Raw genomic sequence first — 16,221 nt, forward strand, 5'->3', positions numbered from 1 at the left:
CAGCATTGTTGCGTCCCAATGCAAATTTCCATAACAATGAAAAATTCGAGGCTGATTGTGGGAGTTCCAGGGCCACGAGCGGAATAAAATTTATATTTTCGTAATCAGTGCAGGATCAGCTTTCCATTGATACCCGTTTTACCAAATTTAATGCTCGGCAAGCCGGTCAAAAATGACCGTCAAATTGCCTGTAGCCAAATGGAAATTGTGACGTGATACAATTTCACTGAGCCGTGAGATTTGCTTGTGTCGACACCATATAGGACACTATGTTGCCATCTAGCATATATATATAAATATGCATACGTAATATGTATGCGTTCATGTCGTGAATTGTTACAGGAGAGTTTGTGCCCAAATAAGGACTGATTGAATGCAGACCGCATAATGTATTGGTAGTATCCGACGAGCTAAAGGTACTTGAATTACGGTCTTACAACGGTTGTAACACTATGATATATAATTATTACAGTGCATATGGATACTGATAAAGTTTCTGCTCGCAATGCTCGTTCATTGTGGGTAATTGTGACCTCTTTTCACAATAGGGTTAGGTCGACAAGTAATATTGGAAAGGCAGTGCGGAAAAGTGATGGTTTGTTCCAACAAGTGAATGTAGCGCTGCCACTACCATTACGAAACGGTCGGTACGCCATTTTCATGTCGAAAATGCATTGATCCAGCCTCGAATCCAGGCGCCTAGCGGGATCAGGAAGCGGGAGGTATTCAGGCATATTTTAGTTGGTCCACCAGAGGATTTAGCGCATAATCCACCCTAAAATCAGTCATCAACAAACACTAGGCATGTACTGCGCAATACGTACGTGCAACAGCTAAACAATGTCTGAAGTAATACGAATATCATAATTTTCAACAGGTCAGTCGCCATATCGTACATCAGCGGGGTCAAACTCAACTTTTGTAGCGGGCCGGATTCAAACCCTCAGTTTGCTCGCGGGCCGGAGCAGTAAAATGATTCCAAAATGTCACCGCAAAATCAACGCCATAGTTTTCCACATAAATGTGGTAGTATCAAGCCTATATACGTATATTACATCATATTATGGTTCGTAGGGGTTCAATTCAAGCAAACAACGGAAGGACAAAAATACGATGGTTGGTCGGTTGAATGCAGTTATAAACCGCTAAAACAATGGCATTAACGACGATATAAGGCGGCATATTTCTATGCTTCCATCGTTTCAGTATAGGAATCTGGCGGTAGCACTGCGTATGAGTTGTGACGAGGTATACAAGATATATAACTGTAGAACTCGGATTTGGTTCATTATTATTAAACCGCCATTCGGGTTTCTCTGGGCGCCGGTTACATTTTGAGTCAGAAGAAGGGATACAGCGATCCGGCCACTGATATTTGAATTATTTTTTGTGGAATTATTATATTCCATGGGGTTTTCCCTTCCGCGAATAACTACTTATCGGTATATTGTTTCATAAAAGTGTGCACTTATTTGCCTTCTCGGAATTTGGTCGCAATGTCGGCGACTTACTCGTAAGGGTTCGACTTATTCCTAATAACGAGTAGAGTGAAACTACATGGTTATAACGTGGCTTATGAACGTTGATCAGATTCTTGGAGGTACAGAACTTCAATATACAATTGAAAAGTATATTCATATTGAAATGAACCCGAATATTTTCGGCTGACACTCGTCAGGGGTACTCGTCAGCAACTATAGTAGAGAATTGGAAAGAACATTGTATATCAGCAATCGTATCACAAAATATGACGTCATCTGCATGAAATTCCGTGAATGAGAGAGCGTTAAACAGCGTTAAACAATGAACATACTCGACATTTTCTATTATGTGACGGAAGTATTTCTTACTAAAAATCTCAAATTCGTTTGAAATTGGCTGAATACAAGTATTTTTCAGTCTACTCAGATTTGCTTCGCGGGCCGGAAGAAATCGTCTGGCGAACCGGAAGCGGCTCGCGGATCGTGCTGACACCCCTGTCGTACATAAAATCTCAAGGTTATGGCCACATAATTTCACATCGAAGGCCGTATGCTATTGCCTGTAAGCGAATGAATGTGGTCAATATGTTCTTATTAGAACAACGGCTGGTATTTACCGGTATTTTCCAGTTTGCGGACCGCTTCTAGTCTTTTGGACGCTCCTTTCGTGATGTGACAATCACTCGCAATCCAAGCGACGAGGTCCTTTTTGATCTTTAGCAAACGTGTTATTTGCTCTCGGTATTGCGCTAGGCCTAATCCAGCCTTCGTTGTCAGACCCGTATCAACCATATCCTTCACTCTGTCGTAAAATCAAGCTACATTTTATTGGTACACCTTGACGCTATTCATAGGCATACTATATTCAAAAATTGCTTAAGCGTCTTCATTTTCACTACCACACGATCAATGACCACTGACCAGCCTATATGGCATCGCACGTATTATATTCGGTATACTATGACGACAGAAACCGGGTTGAATATAAGTAGAGATGTAAGCTTGCTGGTTGCTGTTTCGAACAGTATAACTTTATATGCTAGCGCTATATTTTGAAACTGCTTTCTGAGGATGTGCGTTCGTTTTATACTGCATTGCTGTCTTTTTTGTAAAGCCGTAGTTTTTACCTTCCTGTTCTGTAGAGAAGATAATCCATGGCCGGCGTCGGCCACATGGCGGCGAGTACGTCGGAATCCGTTCGGTACGTCATAGTCCAATTGAAGAAATCGTTATACTCGGTCAGTTTTCGTCCGTAATAATTCCCTGTAGTCCATGGAGATTCGTGGGAAAACCAAATGTAGACTTGATTCGCCTTTCTGGATACAAGAACGGTTATCAGTAGGGCAAGTTTTTGTAGCAGTTAAATCCGTGGAAAGTTGCATTTAGTTTTGAGAAAAGTTGCAGTAAAAAGTTGCATTTAGTTTTTCACCAAAGTTGCACTAAAAGACCACATATTGCTCGGTTGACTAAAAACAGGGTCAACTTCCCAGATTGACTAAAAATAAGGTCAATTTTCCGGCTCAACTCCCGAAATACCCGTAAAGCTGATTTACGGTGTTTGAGTCGAATTTGGCCGTGTATTTCACCAAAATCGAAAATACTTTCCTGAAAAATCGAAAGAGTTGCAAAATGTTGCAAAAAGTTCCATGAAAAAAAAATGGACAATGGTTGCAAAAAGTTGCACTATAAGATTCCTTCAAACGGCTTAAAACAGCATTCTACATATCTTACGAGTATTTAGGAAGCTGCCGGAAGCTGTAAAAAAAAGTTGCAAAAGTTGCAAAAACTTGCCCTAGCCCTAGTAATCAGGATATATAGCTGTGACTATAGTTTCGGCCCAAGCTACAATGGCAAGGTTATACGAATACTGAGTAGGTATATATATTCTTTCGTCTATCCAAATTAACGTTGCCACTAATTTTTATTCAGTGTAGCCAAGGGACGCTTTCATACAAAATACGTATTAAAGCAGCCGGCGTGTTGGATCAACCAACGTACAGCTCTTTAGTCAATGCATGCTCCAACGCCCTCAGCACATGAATAACGAATATCAGCATAGCAGGAGTACATGATATCGAGCAATTCTCAAGTTATCGTCTCTAGCAGGGATGGTGCGAACCCGTGAAAGGTTCTTGTTCGTGTGAACGCGAACCTTTTTGAAATGTTCTGTGTGAACGCGAACGTTAACCTATGATGTCACGTGACGTCATATTCCCAATTCAACGCTACATTTCGGTTAAGTAATATATCGATGTACATGATAACTAGCGACGACGCGGGCCCATTATAACACAACGCCGAAGTACATGCTGACTTCCTAAACGTCACCTAATGTATCCACTGGAACAATCAAATGCTATAATAATTCCACAAAATCAATATCTTCCGTCGCTTTGCCAACAATTTCAACGAGGACTCGGCTAGACCGGACAGATGTGTATTCTTGAGGGTGACACATCCGTTTCTATACTTGCCCCATACATTATCTTTGAAACAAGAAATACAGTAGCCAATCGGGTATGCAATAAGGATATCAAATCAAGATAGATCCCGTACACCTGATAGATTTGTTTCACTAGTCTTTCATTAGTCATCGATGTATTCTTTATATCAATTTCGTTGATGCATATATTTGAATGGTTGACTAAGCACAGTTCGCTGACTTCCTACATGTAGTGTGTTTCGTTCTTGCTATTGTGTGATTGCGGGTATACCTCACAGCAGAGAGTCGCTAAAGATTCACAAACGTAAAGCTGAACATTCCGATCAAACTTGCGAGCAAATAATTTTGGAAACCGGAATAATAGGCCCTATATATTATAATGACGTGAAATTGTAATTGTAATAAAAGAAAAAGATTCACAGCGCAGAACCTATCAAGGTTCATTTCTGAAAGCGAACCTCCGACTTTCTAAGGTTGAAACACAGACCTCGAAAGTGAACCTCTCGTTCACACCATCCCTAGTCTCTAGCTAGATTAAAATACCAAATTTGGACAATTTCATAACGTCAATGAATTGCGAGTGTTAATGCGCGGAATTCTTACTCACCGCAAATGCGGTTGGGGTAGATCATCTGGACTGCAAGATTTCGCGAAAAATATCAAAGCGTCCGCCGCCGTAGCATCCCTCCGCTGAAAAGAGACCTCGCATCCACCGTCTCCATTCAATAACTCATCGAATTTCCAGTCGATACTGTGATGCTGTCTCGCCCAAAATACGATCTTCGGTCGCGTCGTTACTTTGTGATGGTGTGTGACAGCTAAATATATGCATATACATAGAATGTCACGAATCATAGCTTTGTCGGAAAAGTTTCGTTTGTTCCTAATGCTTGTTGCCAATTATAAAGCCAAATACCATCTGCATAACTCACCTGTCATCTCAATCATTGCATCAGCAATTGGTACTGTATACTGCTCCGTTGGCGTTGGTTGGGACGCGACAACCTCTTTGCTTTGCTTTACGTTTTCCTCTTTTTGATTTGTCAATTTAATTTCAAGACTAGTTTTCCTTTGTGCATTGAGATGGTAAATTATTGCCCAGACGTGACATGGCGCTGGACTCGTATAGTCCATAAGTCTGTCTATAGTCTGTTAACAAGTTGAGCGAGACATGCGTAGACATATGTAGGTATATTGTACAGTACAGTTTTGTACACATATATTTTGTGATTGTCATCGTGAAATCATACATTTTCCGATGATCCGTTACGCAGTGGTGAAGAGAGAGACAACACGTTTGTAGTGCTTTCTCTTAGTTGAAATAACTTGTCATTCGATCAGTGTTTTGTATAGAGTCGTTGATGAGTGATAGGCTGTTCATGTTCACCGTGTTCACTTCACACGCGCAGACAAGGTTTGCCCGAAAATTGGGCAACCAGCTGTAGAAGCCTTGTGCACGTGAAAAGAACAAACATTCTATACTCAAAGGACATAGTCACAGGTATACTTGGCTCTATACATTCTGGCTGTAAAAATGTTAGTTAAAAAATAAAAATAAAAAGTAAAATTAAACGACGGTAGCAAAAGATCAATGAAGCAATGTCTGGGCGAAGTAGGATAACAGTCTTAGTATAACGACAAGAGGTGACTAAGTAGTTGAAGTGTTTTAACGAAATCTGGACCTATGAAGAAGTTCAGTAGATACATCACGCATTATGGTAGGTAGATATAATTAAAATTTGGTGTGGTACCACGAAAGATACTTTCCTACATTCTCGGGTATAGAAAGTGTCTGTCCTTACCACGTAGTTTGTCAAGGATGGAGAACGAACGTTCAACCGTAGCAGCTGTTGGATGGCAACACCGAGGTTGTGCGTGCACTGCTGGTGACACACCATGTTGCTTCATTCTGACAATGTTGTCGACATCAGTGGTTCTCAACCTTTTTCACCTCGCGGACCGGTAAAATTTCAAAAAATGTCTGATGGACCGGTGAACTTTCAAACTTGCAATGAAGCCAAAATGTAGAGTACGCAACCATTTTTAGCAATTATATGGTGCTAAAGCAGGGGTGGGCAAACTACGGCCGCGGGCCGCATGCGGCCCGCCACGCCGTTCTGTGCGGCCCGCGAGAGTCTAGAGAAACTTTTAAAAAATTCTGATAAAATGCGTACTAAAAACCGAATTAATGCAGGGACTTGATTAACTTTTTCCTAGTATATTTCACCATGATAATTCTAAGACAGTGGTTTTCAAACTGGGGGCGTGAAAGCATCTGAAGGGGGGTCGAAGCTGAGCTAGACTGAAAAAAAAACTTTCGCGCACGGCGCGATTTTAATCCAATTCATAGTTATTGCCATGTATTTAGTCTGGATGAGAGATTTTTAAATATGTAATTCACAGTCGTAACCTTCCACGCCACCAAACTACCCGTTAGGTTTGCTAGCATCCTGGTTGCGTTTTGTGATATGACGATAAGGGGGCGCGAAATCTTTGACCATCATAAGGAGGCGGGGCGTGTCTTAAAAAATTCGAGAACCTCTGATCTAAGGTAAATACTTGATATCACAGCGGGATAGCTGCGACGAGATTGACATAATTTGGATCACTAGTGGGATTTCAGATTGCCCGCTTCATTTTTAATTATTTCAGTGATGTGCTTATAAAAAACGATTCGGGCGTGTCTTGGGTACATTCGCCGTCTGTACGCGTAGACTGGGGGTATTTATATTTTATCAACAACTAGTAGAAGCGTGTTTGAAGCTAACATGGCTATAATGCTGTCAGTATTGTGTGTCCTGGAACTGAGCCAAAACTGGAATTACTAAATCTATAAACAGATCACTGCTCACAGATTTATATTTCAATCCTGTTCTAAGAATCGGGCTAACCGACCTTCATCTCTATAGTTTTTACAAATTGGTTATTGAGGTCCGCCTGCCTTTGAAATCTCGCCAATATATGTTTCTGACGCGTGTACGATATAATCAAAGCAATATTTGGCTTGATTTAAATAAGCCCATATATTGTCTCCATGTCCTCACTATATAATCAAATATCAATATTGCGTTTTGGTTTATAATTCCAATTTTATATAGTGCGGCCCGCGAATGAATTCATATGTTGAATGCGGCCCGCGAGCTCAAAAGTTTGCCCACCCCTGTGCTAGAGAGTGAAATTTAGAGGGTTTTGATCGTATTCAATTATTATTCATGATGGCATCCATGTGATTTTATGATAGTGAGTCTGCCGAGTCGAGGTAGAATTGCCTTGTCCAGATAAACGTGCTACCGCCGAGAGACCTTTACAGTCTTTCGCGCCGAACGCCGTAGGCTTAACCGACCACGCGAGAGATCGAGAGAAGAATTGTATCGGAGTCGAACCAAGCACCTTTTCGTGCTACATTGCTCATTGCCCACTGCCACCAGAAACAGGCTATACTATGGCAACTACCAATACGAATACAATGCGTGCCGCATGAAAACACATTACAGCAGCTATACCGACCATCCGCAAATCCGGTCCGAAAAAGCACTTCGTCAGCCCAACCCAAAAACGCCGGTCTTGGGGCGCCCACAGGGCGATAAGTGAAACTTCCGGGGGCTTCACTCCCAGACCCTACAGTTGGGTGGATGTTTTCACCTGTACTTGTGAGAACATCCATTCTATTAAGCGTAAGCAGAGAGTTTACGTAGCTTAATCGCGCCAATAGCGAAAATTTTCGATCATTCACGAGCGAAGCGGTTTTCTCGCGGCCGAATTTTTGGCCCATTTTTCGGAGTCCCATGTTAACCTAAGCTTCATTATGCGTTGGTACGTCGTGGCGTGGTAATGGCTGACGCCGAAATACCTGTAAATCATTCCGTATTTCTCAGAGAAGGGCACGTAATAGGCTAAGCAAGACATTTAGGGATACTAAATCGTGCAAAGCGGAAAAGAAATTGAAAAATCTTCGAAAAAGTTTCAAATATGCTATGATTTATGATTTATGTTCATTTTCGAAATAATTTTGAGCCCTATTCAAGCTCGGCCCCTCTACAAATGGGCGGTTGGGGGTGCCCCCGTTAAGGTCCTGCACAAAATGAATGAATCAAAAACCAATGATCAAACTGTGCTGTTTAGCGATGAGTCGGCTCGTATCTATTCTGTGTACTTGTCACTTGCTTGTCGTCAAACGACACGTCTTGAACTTTAATTCAAATCGAACATGTTTGCAGCCCTATGTTACCTCACGAAGTTATGAATCAGTTTAAAATTTGATGTTTTATTTATTTTATCAATGAACAAGCTTTCAGCATTGCATCTTGAAATTAAAGTATAAAATTCTAATATGCTGGCGGACCGGCAGAAATGTCGTCGCGGACCGGTGGTTGAGAACCACTGGTCTACATCACAATTTTTCATCCTGCGCTTCTTGACATAAGAACCACCCACGCAGCCTTGCTTCAGTTAGCATGTTGCGGTACGTTGAGCATACCACCATGTCAACCTATTTGTTTCACTTGACCGTTTATGATTCACAATGAGCAGATAACGGGCCGCCTACTACGGTGAGCCTATAAAGTAGGCTATGAGCTGTAAAATGACTTTGTAAACAATTTTGACAATTTTTTGACCTAACGCTACAATTTTGACAAAACTTTCGACTTATTTTGACATGTCAAGAAACTCGCCCTACTAATCACGTTACTGGAAAGAACTTATCTCTATGACTTTGTGATAAGACCGCATCTGTATCAGAACGTGCAATGAAATCGGTATTGTCGAATGATGGATAAAGATTTGATATCACGTTTAAGATAAAGATTTGATTTGAAACTGGGATTGTATTCTTTGTGCCCAAAAAGGTACATACTTTAAATTCCCAAATCATCCATACTGTCATGATGCCATGAGTTATACCCGAGTACTATAGACTCGACTCAAAGCCGAATACTCGATGCGCAATCGAATTCGTCAAGGTACCGGATTTTTCCTAGCCGCACTCACGACTTATTCAGTTTTGAAATTTGAAGTCAACATTACTACAACCAGATTGTCGACTCGGACTACCACTCCAGCTTAAGTCGGGGATTCAGAAATTATACGGTACTTTGGGTGTATGATACACATATAAGCCGCCACTTACGGCAATATTTTGGAGGTTGTTAATATTCCCACCATGGAGTGTACAGGTGGAGTGTTATGGTCTTTATGGGGATATTTAACACTAGAACGATCAAGTGGCTTTTTTGACGCATTTTCATTTTTGAAGAGCTGGCATTCAGTCAAATCTTACGCTGTTCGGCTGAAACTTCTTGACTTTTATTTATTTTATGTAGGCCACCTTACCCATGATTTTCATCACTCATCTAGTACAAATAAAAAAGTTATACACAGAACTACCTAGAACTACCGAGTGGCTTTTTTGACGCATTACACCTTTTCTACCTTCAGGCATCGCAGTTTCATATTCTTGAAAGTGGTTATGTATCTGATAAACGCAGAAAAGCCGTTTGTAACAACAGAACTTTGTTAATATTGACTCGGTCTAACTGTGTTAGCAACAACATCCCTTGTAATAGAAGGCCCCGGATCTTCCTCGTTCCAAGTCACCAAAGCTCTGTAATATTATATTTCTGAAGCTCAGCGTGTTACAGGACATGAAATTTGAAATGTACCATTAGACCAGGCCGACATCCATACTAATATACTAGGGTTGTACAAGGGCAAAGGGTCTTTGCTCCGGTCTACGAGATGGATCTTCGGGGGGAGAGTGAGCTGAATCTAGTGAATAGAATGCATATGAGGACTGAGGGCATGGGTGCATTATGTTTAGTTAGGCCCTCTCGAAGAACAGATTTATGGAAGTCATGATCTTTCCATTGACATAAGGAGTAAAAAAAGGTGTGGATTCCATAAAGATAATATGGTTTTCGTTCATTACATGGTCGAAATGCCAGTAAATAATTGGGGTAAAATGTCAGATGGTGGACGCTGCTGCTACCAAGTATCTGTACAAGGGCGTCTCATATTTAGGCAAGGATAGGACAGGACACCTCTTCCATAATCTATACATTTGCCAAGCATAGTAATGTGAAGAGTCTGATGTAATCCATCTCGAAACAATGTTACGTGAATGTGGCTGTATACGCTTGGAGAAGCAAACGAAGTCCCAGTTGACACTATTGTCAAAAGTTGCTTGAAGCTACCCAGGACCAGAAGGAACACAGGCAGCTTCATGTAGCCACACTTTTCAAAGCTATCATCTTGTTGATAAGCGTAATGGCGATATGCCAGTGTAGAGATCGAATTTGTACACATATATATTGAGTTCACTGCAACAGGAGGTAACTGTTTCCTTCAGAAACAACACAAACAAGAAACCAGTGACGGTTAAATGTTATAACGAAACAAAACCAGGGGATATTATTGGTCAGGTTGCAAGGCAGTATTCTATGAGGGTACCAACAAGTCGACGATGGTCCGTGCATGTTTTCTTAGAATGTGAATGATCGTCTACTTGCCAAAATGCCGATACTCTAAAACTAAGCAAATCGAGGATTAGTTGCAAAATTGAATTATGCAAATCTTATCTGATAAGCTTTATGATATGTCAGCAATAACCAACAATGATGATGTGGCTAAAGCGGATCTGGAACCTACTCTAAATTTTTAAAGAACGTGCTCAAATACTAAATGCACACCAGAGCAACACTTATATGTTACGCCAAAAACGGCGATTTGTATTATAAGTGTTGACCTAAGGTGTATGTAAAATATTGCAAGTAGCTGTGAGCGCAATGAACAATGGTTTCCGATGCCGTTTGTTGAGATTTGTGCTGATTTTAGCTCCGGTAAATGCATTTAATCGAAGAAGATTCAACATGCGTCAAAAAAGCCACATGGTAGTTCTAGGTAGTTCGAAGTTCCGGTAGTTCTAGTGTTAACAATACATAATTGGGGTTGCATGCAATTTAATTGGTGACAATAGACGGTGTACAGTACAGCCACAAGTAGTGATTTCTACGAATTGTTTATAATATAAACCTTTCGAAAAGGAACATGACGAAACGCTTCATGAGGAACCCATATTTGTTAGCAAGGTGCCATATTTTCATCAGATCACAATACCAGGTAGCCACAATCTCAGTCATCTAAGAACGGAAGTGACAGTCCAACGTCTCGCTATAGAGTGAAGCAGCCATATCACGGTAGTGCGGTACGTCATTGTATGGATTGAAATCCAGTGGTAGAGCGCGAAATTTCATAAGCTCAGTATACTAGGGATGATTTGAACGTGAGGTTCACGTACACGTTCTGTGTGTGAACCTCAGAAATTTAGAGGTTCACGTTCCCAAACGAACCTTGGCAGGTTCTGCACTGTGAACCTTTTTCATGTATTAGAATATTTCACGTCATTACAACGTCTTGGGTTTAAATTCTCTGCATCTCAACTTCGGACCACTCTATGCAAGGCGCTGGCAGTAAAAAAATAACACTTAACGAGGATGCACCTTGTCAATGTCAAAACTTTTACTTGCTTTGTTACAATTACAAAGGTTTGATCGAAATATTCAGCTTCCGTTTGTGAATATTTAGTGAGTCTTTGCTGTAAACTTGACCCGCAATCACACAACATCAAGAACGAAATACATTCAGCGAATTATGCTTATTCAACCATTCATTGGAATTGATATAAATAGTACGTCGTTGTCGAAAGTAAAAAATCCAGCAGGAGTACGTGATCCATCTTGATATGTCTATTGTATCACAAAAACAAAATCTGAACGATTGGGGTGTTGGCTACTGTACAACTTGTCTGTGGGGTAATATCGACAGCAAGTATAGAAACCCGTTTTACACTTTGCTCAATATCAATGTGACAATAGTCAGACGCCGAATGCATTGTCCGGTCTGGCCTTGACCGTTGAGGCGTAAGCTCATATTCCCTTGCAAGTCCTCGTCGAAATTGTTGGCAACGCGACGTACAATATTGATTTTGTGGGATTATTATAGCATTTGATTGCTTCATTTGATACATTTGGCGACGTTTAAAAGGTCAGCACATACTTCAACATTGTGGCATAATGTGGCTTGAGTCGCCGCTATAGGTATCGTGTAGTACATTAATATATAACTTCACTGAATTGCAGGGTTGAAATTAGCAAACTGACGTCACGTGACGTCACAAGGTTCACGTTCGCGTTCACACAGAACCTTTCAAAAAGGTTCGAGTTCACGCGAACCTGAACCTTTCGGTAATTCGCACCATCCGCACTCAGTACCACCGCAACGTGGCGGAATAGGTGCTGTTGGTAGGAATAGGGTTGGTTCATGTTGCCTACAGGCGCGATCGGTGCATTTAAGCATCTCTCTGATGCGTTTATCCGTCAAATGATGCCGGTATATCAATGTGGGCCTATTATGCTATTACCTATGCATATTATTCCGACATGGCTGACTACGTAGCAGAGCTAAGCATGGATTAGGATTGGATTTACCGATTTTCGGGGAGATTGATGTCCTGCAGCAAGTGGCGACAAAGTTTTTCGTCCTAGCAAAGTTACTTCATGTACTTTGGCACTCATTGAGCGTTTTATTTCTAATTACAGAATTATAGGCATACGACGTAGGCTTTCTGTATGAAATTCTAAGTTTGAATCGGATTAGGATTAGATTAGATTAGAATTTACAAAATTTCTGGATTAGGATTGGATTAGGACATAGCAATTAAAATTCCGCTCATCTCAGCTACGTTGGCGCCAGCACCATAACGTCGAAGTCAACACTATAGCAGACACGTACGGTATATTTTTGTATCCTCGAATTCAATATCCCGGAGTTAAAATGAAGCTGGTTCGCGTAAGCACAGACAAATCGTGTCCTCGATCACTACCCAACATCTTGACAATATATTAAAATACGCTGTTAATTACGTCACAAAGTGTGATTATTTCAGACACGTGATGGGTTTGAGTTATTCGAAATCTTCCAGTTACAAACAAGAATTAGATCCCCGCCATTCGTAAGTCAGAGATCCAGAGATCCTTAAGGCCTAACTCGTTGAATTACACCCGATGTCAAAGAATCACCCATCATCAACACAATAAATTCTCGCGTCATACGTGGTTTCATTATTCTAACCCGCAGTGGTTGTCAACCGGTATTCCACGGTGTTTGGTCAGTTAGATCCCGGGGTTCCGCGGAGGCCAAGTGACTTACTCAACCCATACATATGAATAGTGATGATGCCCCGGTCTCAGCTTTCATCAATTAAGCCCGACCATAGTAAAGTCGAATTGTAACAATTATGGCGGTAGGTCGTGTGCAACGGCGTAAGCAGGGGGGTCGGGGTTGCAAATCGAAACCCCGTCCTTCTGAAATGACTAATTCTATCCACAATATTTAAAAGTTCATTTGTGCATTAGCAATTGGTGGCACGCTGTTACGTTCTGACAGAACAATACGTTGACCAGGGTTGCATTGAAAACAAATGGTTGTTTAAAACACTTTAACTAAACACAAAACAGTGGTTTTAAGGTTGTATAATTATGCCATAAGCGTGTAAATACTTCCAAAAACATGTTCTACGAGCCTATATGGACGATTACCATCCGATATAAAAGACGCATACGCAATGGGATGGTTGGAGCCAGCGAAATAGTCGGTTCAACAGCTATAGTACGTAGATATATATCATTGGTACGGAATGCATATGTTGTGATGGTGATGAATGGCGACCGCAAAAATGCTGCATGACGGTGTTGTCCTGGTTAAAGATATTAGTCCGTATATGACAGGGGTTGGAAGCCTATTTTGTCAAAGGAGCTATGTTTACCTTATATTTACAATTGTCAAAGTCAATTCACTATGGCGTACCAATTGAATATTCGTGACGTCATTGAAAAAAAGAAAACAAAAAACAATAAATAACATGTTTCAAATTAATTTTGTTTTAAATACAATATAATATTTCATTTGCGTACAGCAAGATAAGCGCTCTTCCGTAGATGCCATGAATCTGTCTAGACAAATGGCTATGGAGGCAGAGGAAAAGACATGGGCATAAAGTGTCGGCAGTTATTGAACTTGATAAGGTTGACATGCATTCTTCAACTATTTTTTATGCTCTGGGTATCGAATGCAAAACAAAAATTAATAAATAGCACTTCTTTCCAAGTATATTTGTAAATTCAATGAATCAAAGAATATCATTTGTTCAGAATATTACGAAGTCAATGCAAAAGAAACAATGTTCGTCGTCTTTAGAGGATGTTTCTGAGTTGGTTGAACCAATATACATAGGGGAACAGCAGCGAAGTACTATTTTACCTGAGTACTCGCGTCATTATGAGTTTAGGCTACTCCCACTTGTACTTGACACTTTTTAGGCAGTACCTTTTTGTCAGACTTGAGATCTTGTCAACTAGAAAGTAGCTTTGGCGCATGACTGACTCCCCTTCAAGCGTGAGGTTGTCATAACAACTGGGCATAATAGCCCCGCAGTACCACGGTAACTAAATCAATTTTTGAAAATTGCATATATTTGTAGTGCCATTACTCTTTTGCGTTGATCAAGAAGATGCACCGTGCAATGTTAACAGTTGTCACCTGGCATAAATTTCTAAAACTAAGCAATTCTCAACCAAATCTACTTCATGTAACGAATTTCTTGACTACTTTTCATAAATTCATTTCTACTTCCACTTGAAGTACTTTTAACCTCTCTTGAAAGTAATAAGTTCTACTTGTACTGGAGTATAAATTACGGAGTTACTTCTACTTCTACTCGGTTCCCAACAATGACTACGTTGACCACCTCTGGGTATAGGATGACCGATCTTGTCACTGCGGTTGAACTACTCTAAGATTTATTTGATAGTTACTTCTCTTAGTTCCCTAAATAGCGCACATGTGAAATCAACTATTTGTCAAAATCACGTGTGATTTTCCAAATCCACTTCCATCGCAGTTGCGAAGAAGTGCTAATAAAATCAGCATTGTATAAGGTAACAATGAAGTGCACTGTTTTGTTTAGTCTTGATGTCAGGTTCTCCCAAAAGATAGTTCCGATGTGTTCAGCGACATTGTTTTATGTCAGCACGATAGCATAGCAGACAGTATATCCTGATCCTTGCGGGTCCCAGCTGCTTCAGTCAAATCTTCCATCCAAAATCAGGCTCCACAACATACATATAGTACTACTTGAACTAACAAATACTCTTACCAGAATATAAACCAATCGCTCTACTTCAAATGCCAGAATGTAAGTACATATGATCAGAGTTGAGTACCGTAATACGACTACGTTACCGAGGGATTTCTGCGTAATTCTGACTATGTCATTCGAAATGCTTTGTACAGGACTGACGTCTAGCATAGGTGAATCTCTGATGACTTCCACAACAAATTTCTGAAACGTTTACAACCAGAAATCAACAGTACAGTATGCGATATTTAGCACTGAAGCAGGTGCGCGAGAAAGTAGCTTGCTAACCAATTTGTGGTTGCTATGCGTATCTAGTCACGTGATCGAAGTCCTGCAAATGGCCTATTTCTGCGTCATAATACGGCTGCTCTGTGTCAGAGATTCGTTTTACGCGCCTGTGTCTTATGAAGCATCTTGTAAATACAAAACTACTCCCAAATCCTGTTGTCTTATTACCTGAACTTCAACTTTCATTGCAATTAGTGTTGCATTTAAAACAAACGGTGTTTTAAAACACTTTATTTAAAACATGTTTTAAACAGTGTTTTAAACCAGTGGTTCTCAACCGCCGGTCCGCGACGTCTTTTCTGCCGGTCCGCCCGGTATTTTAGAATTTTATACTTCAATTTCAAGTTGCTAGATGTTGAAGGCTTTTCAATTGATGAAACAAATAAAACGTCAAATACAAACTTATTCAGAACTTCGTGAGGTAACATTAGGCCTGAAAGCATGTTCCATTTACTTCAGACATGGACAAAGTGCGGACCGCGGGCCAAATGCGGTCTGCGACGCGATTCTGACTGGCCCGCGAAAAGTAGACTGGTATTTAGAACATAAAACCTACTTTTGAATACTAATTTATGAACTAGAACAAAAGGCTGCATGAGCTGAACCAGAAATGCGTTTACTTGCTAATTGCCTGCTAATTTTGTTCAGCAGACAGTAAAATCACATGAATATTATCATGAACAAGCATAAATTCGAACAAAGCTCTCTAAACGTCACTCTTCAGCACCATAGTTCAAAACACAGTTTCATACCTGACATTTTGGGTTGATTTCAATTTCTGATCGTCCACCGGTCCGCGTAATATTTTTGGAAATTTT

General features: G+C 40.6%; 1 protein-coding gene and 1 long non-coding RNA gene across 7 annotated transcripts in view; one reads left to right on the forward strand and one right to left on the reverse strand.

Moving 5' to 3' along the window:
* LOC145438363 (3-galactosyl-N-acetylglucosaminide 4-alpha-L-fucosyltransferase FUT3-like) overlaps positions 1-16,221 on the reverse strand; it is a 51,667-nt gene that overhangs the window by 33,249 nt on the left and 2,197 nt on the right. For 4 of the 6 annotated variants that reach the window (XM_080315766.1, XM_080315762.1, XM_080315765.1 and 1 more), the window contains exons 2-4: positions 4,532-4,742; positions 2,609-2,797; positions 2,099-2,283 (exon numbers count right to left, since the gene is read on the reverse strand). In XM_080315766.1, coding sequence (XP_080171892.1) covers positions 2,099-2,283; positions 2,609-2,797; positions 4,532-4,742 — 585 coding nt within the window. Of the gene's footprint in view, positions 1-1,906; positions 2,042-2,098; positions 2,284-2,608; positions 2,798-4,531; positions 4,743-5,726; positions 5,995-16,221 lie in introns of those variants that run through there. The other 2 variants (XM_080315763.1, XM_080315767.1) reach the window with 2 other exon arrangements.
* The window catches only part of LOC145438386 (uncharacterized), a 226,414-nt gene that overhangs the window by 9,709 nt on the left and 200,484 nt on the right, over positions 1-16,221 (forward strand). The gene's annotated exons all lie outside the window — the stretch shown is intronic.

Source organism: Botryllus schlosseri, chromosome 4 (genome assembly GCF_051294905.1).
Source record: "Botryllus schlosseri isolate E-star chromosome 4, Bs_hap1, whole genome shotgun sequence".
NCBI lineage: Eukaryota > Metazoa > Chordata > Ascidiacea > Stolidobranchia > Styelidae > Botryllus > Botryllus schlosseri.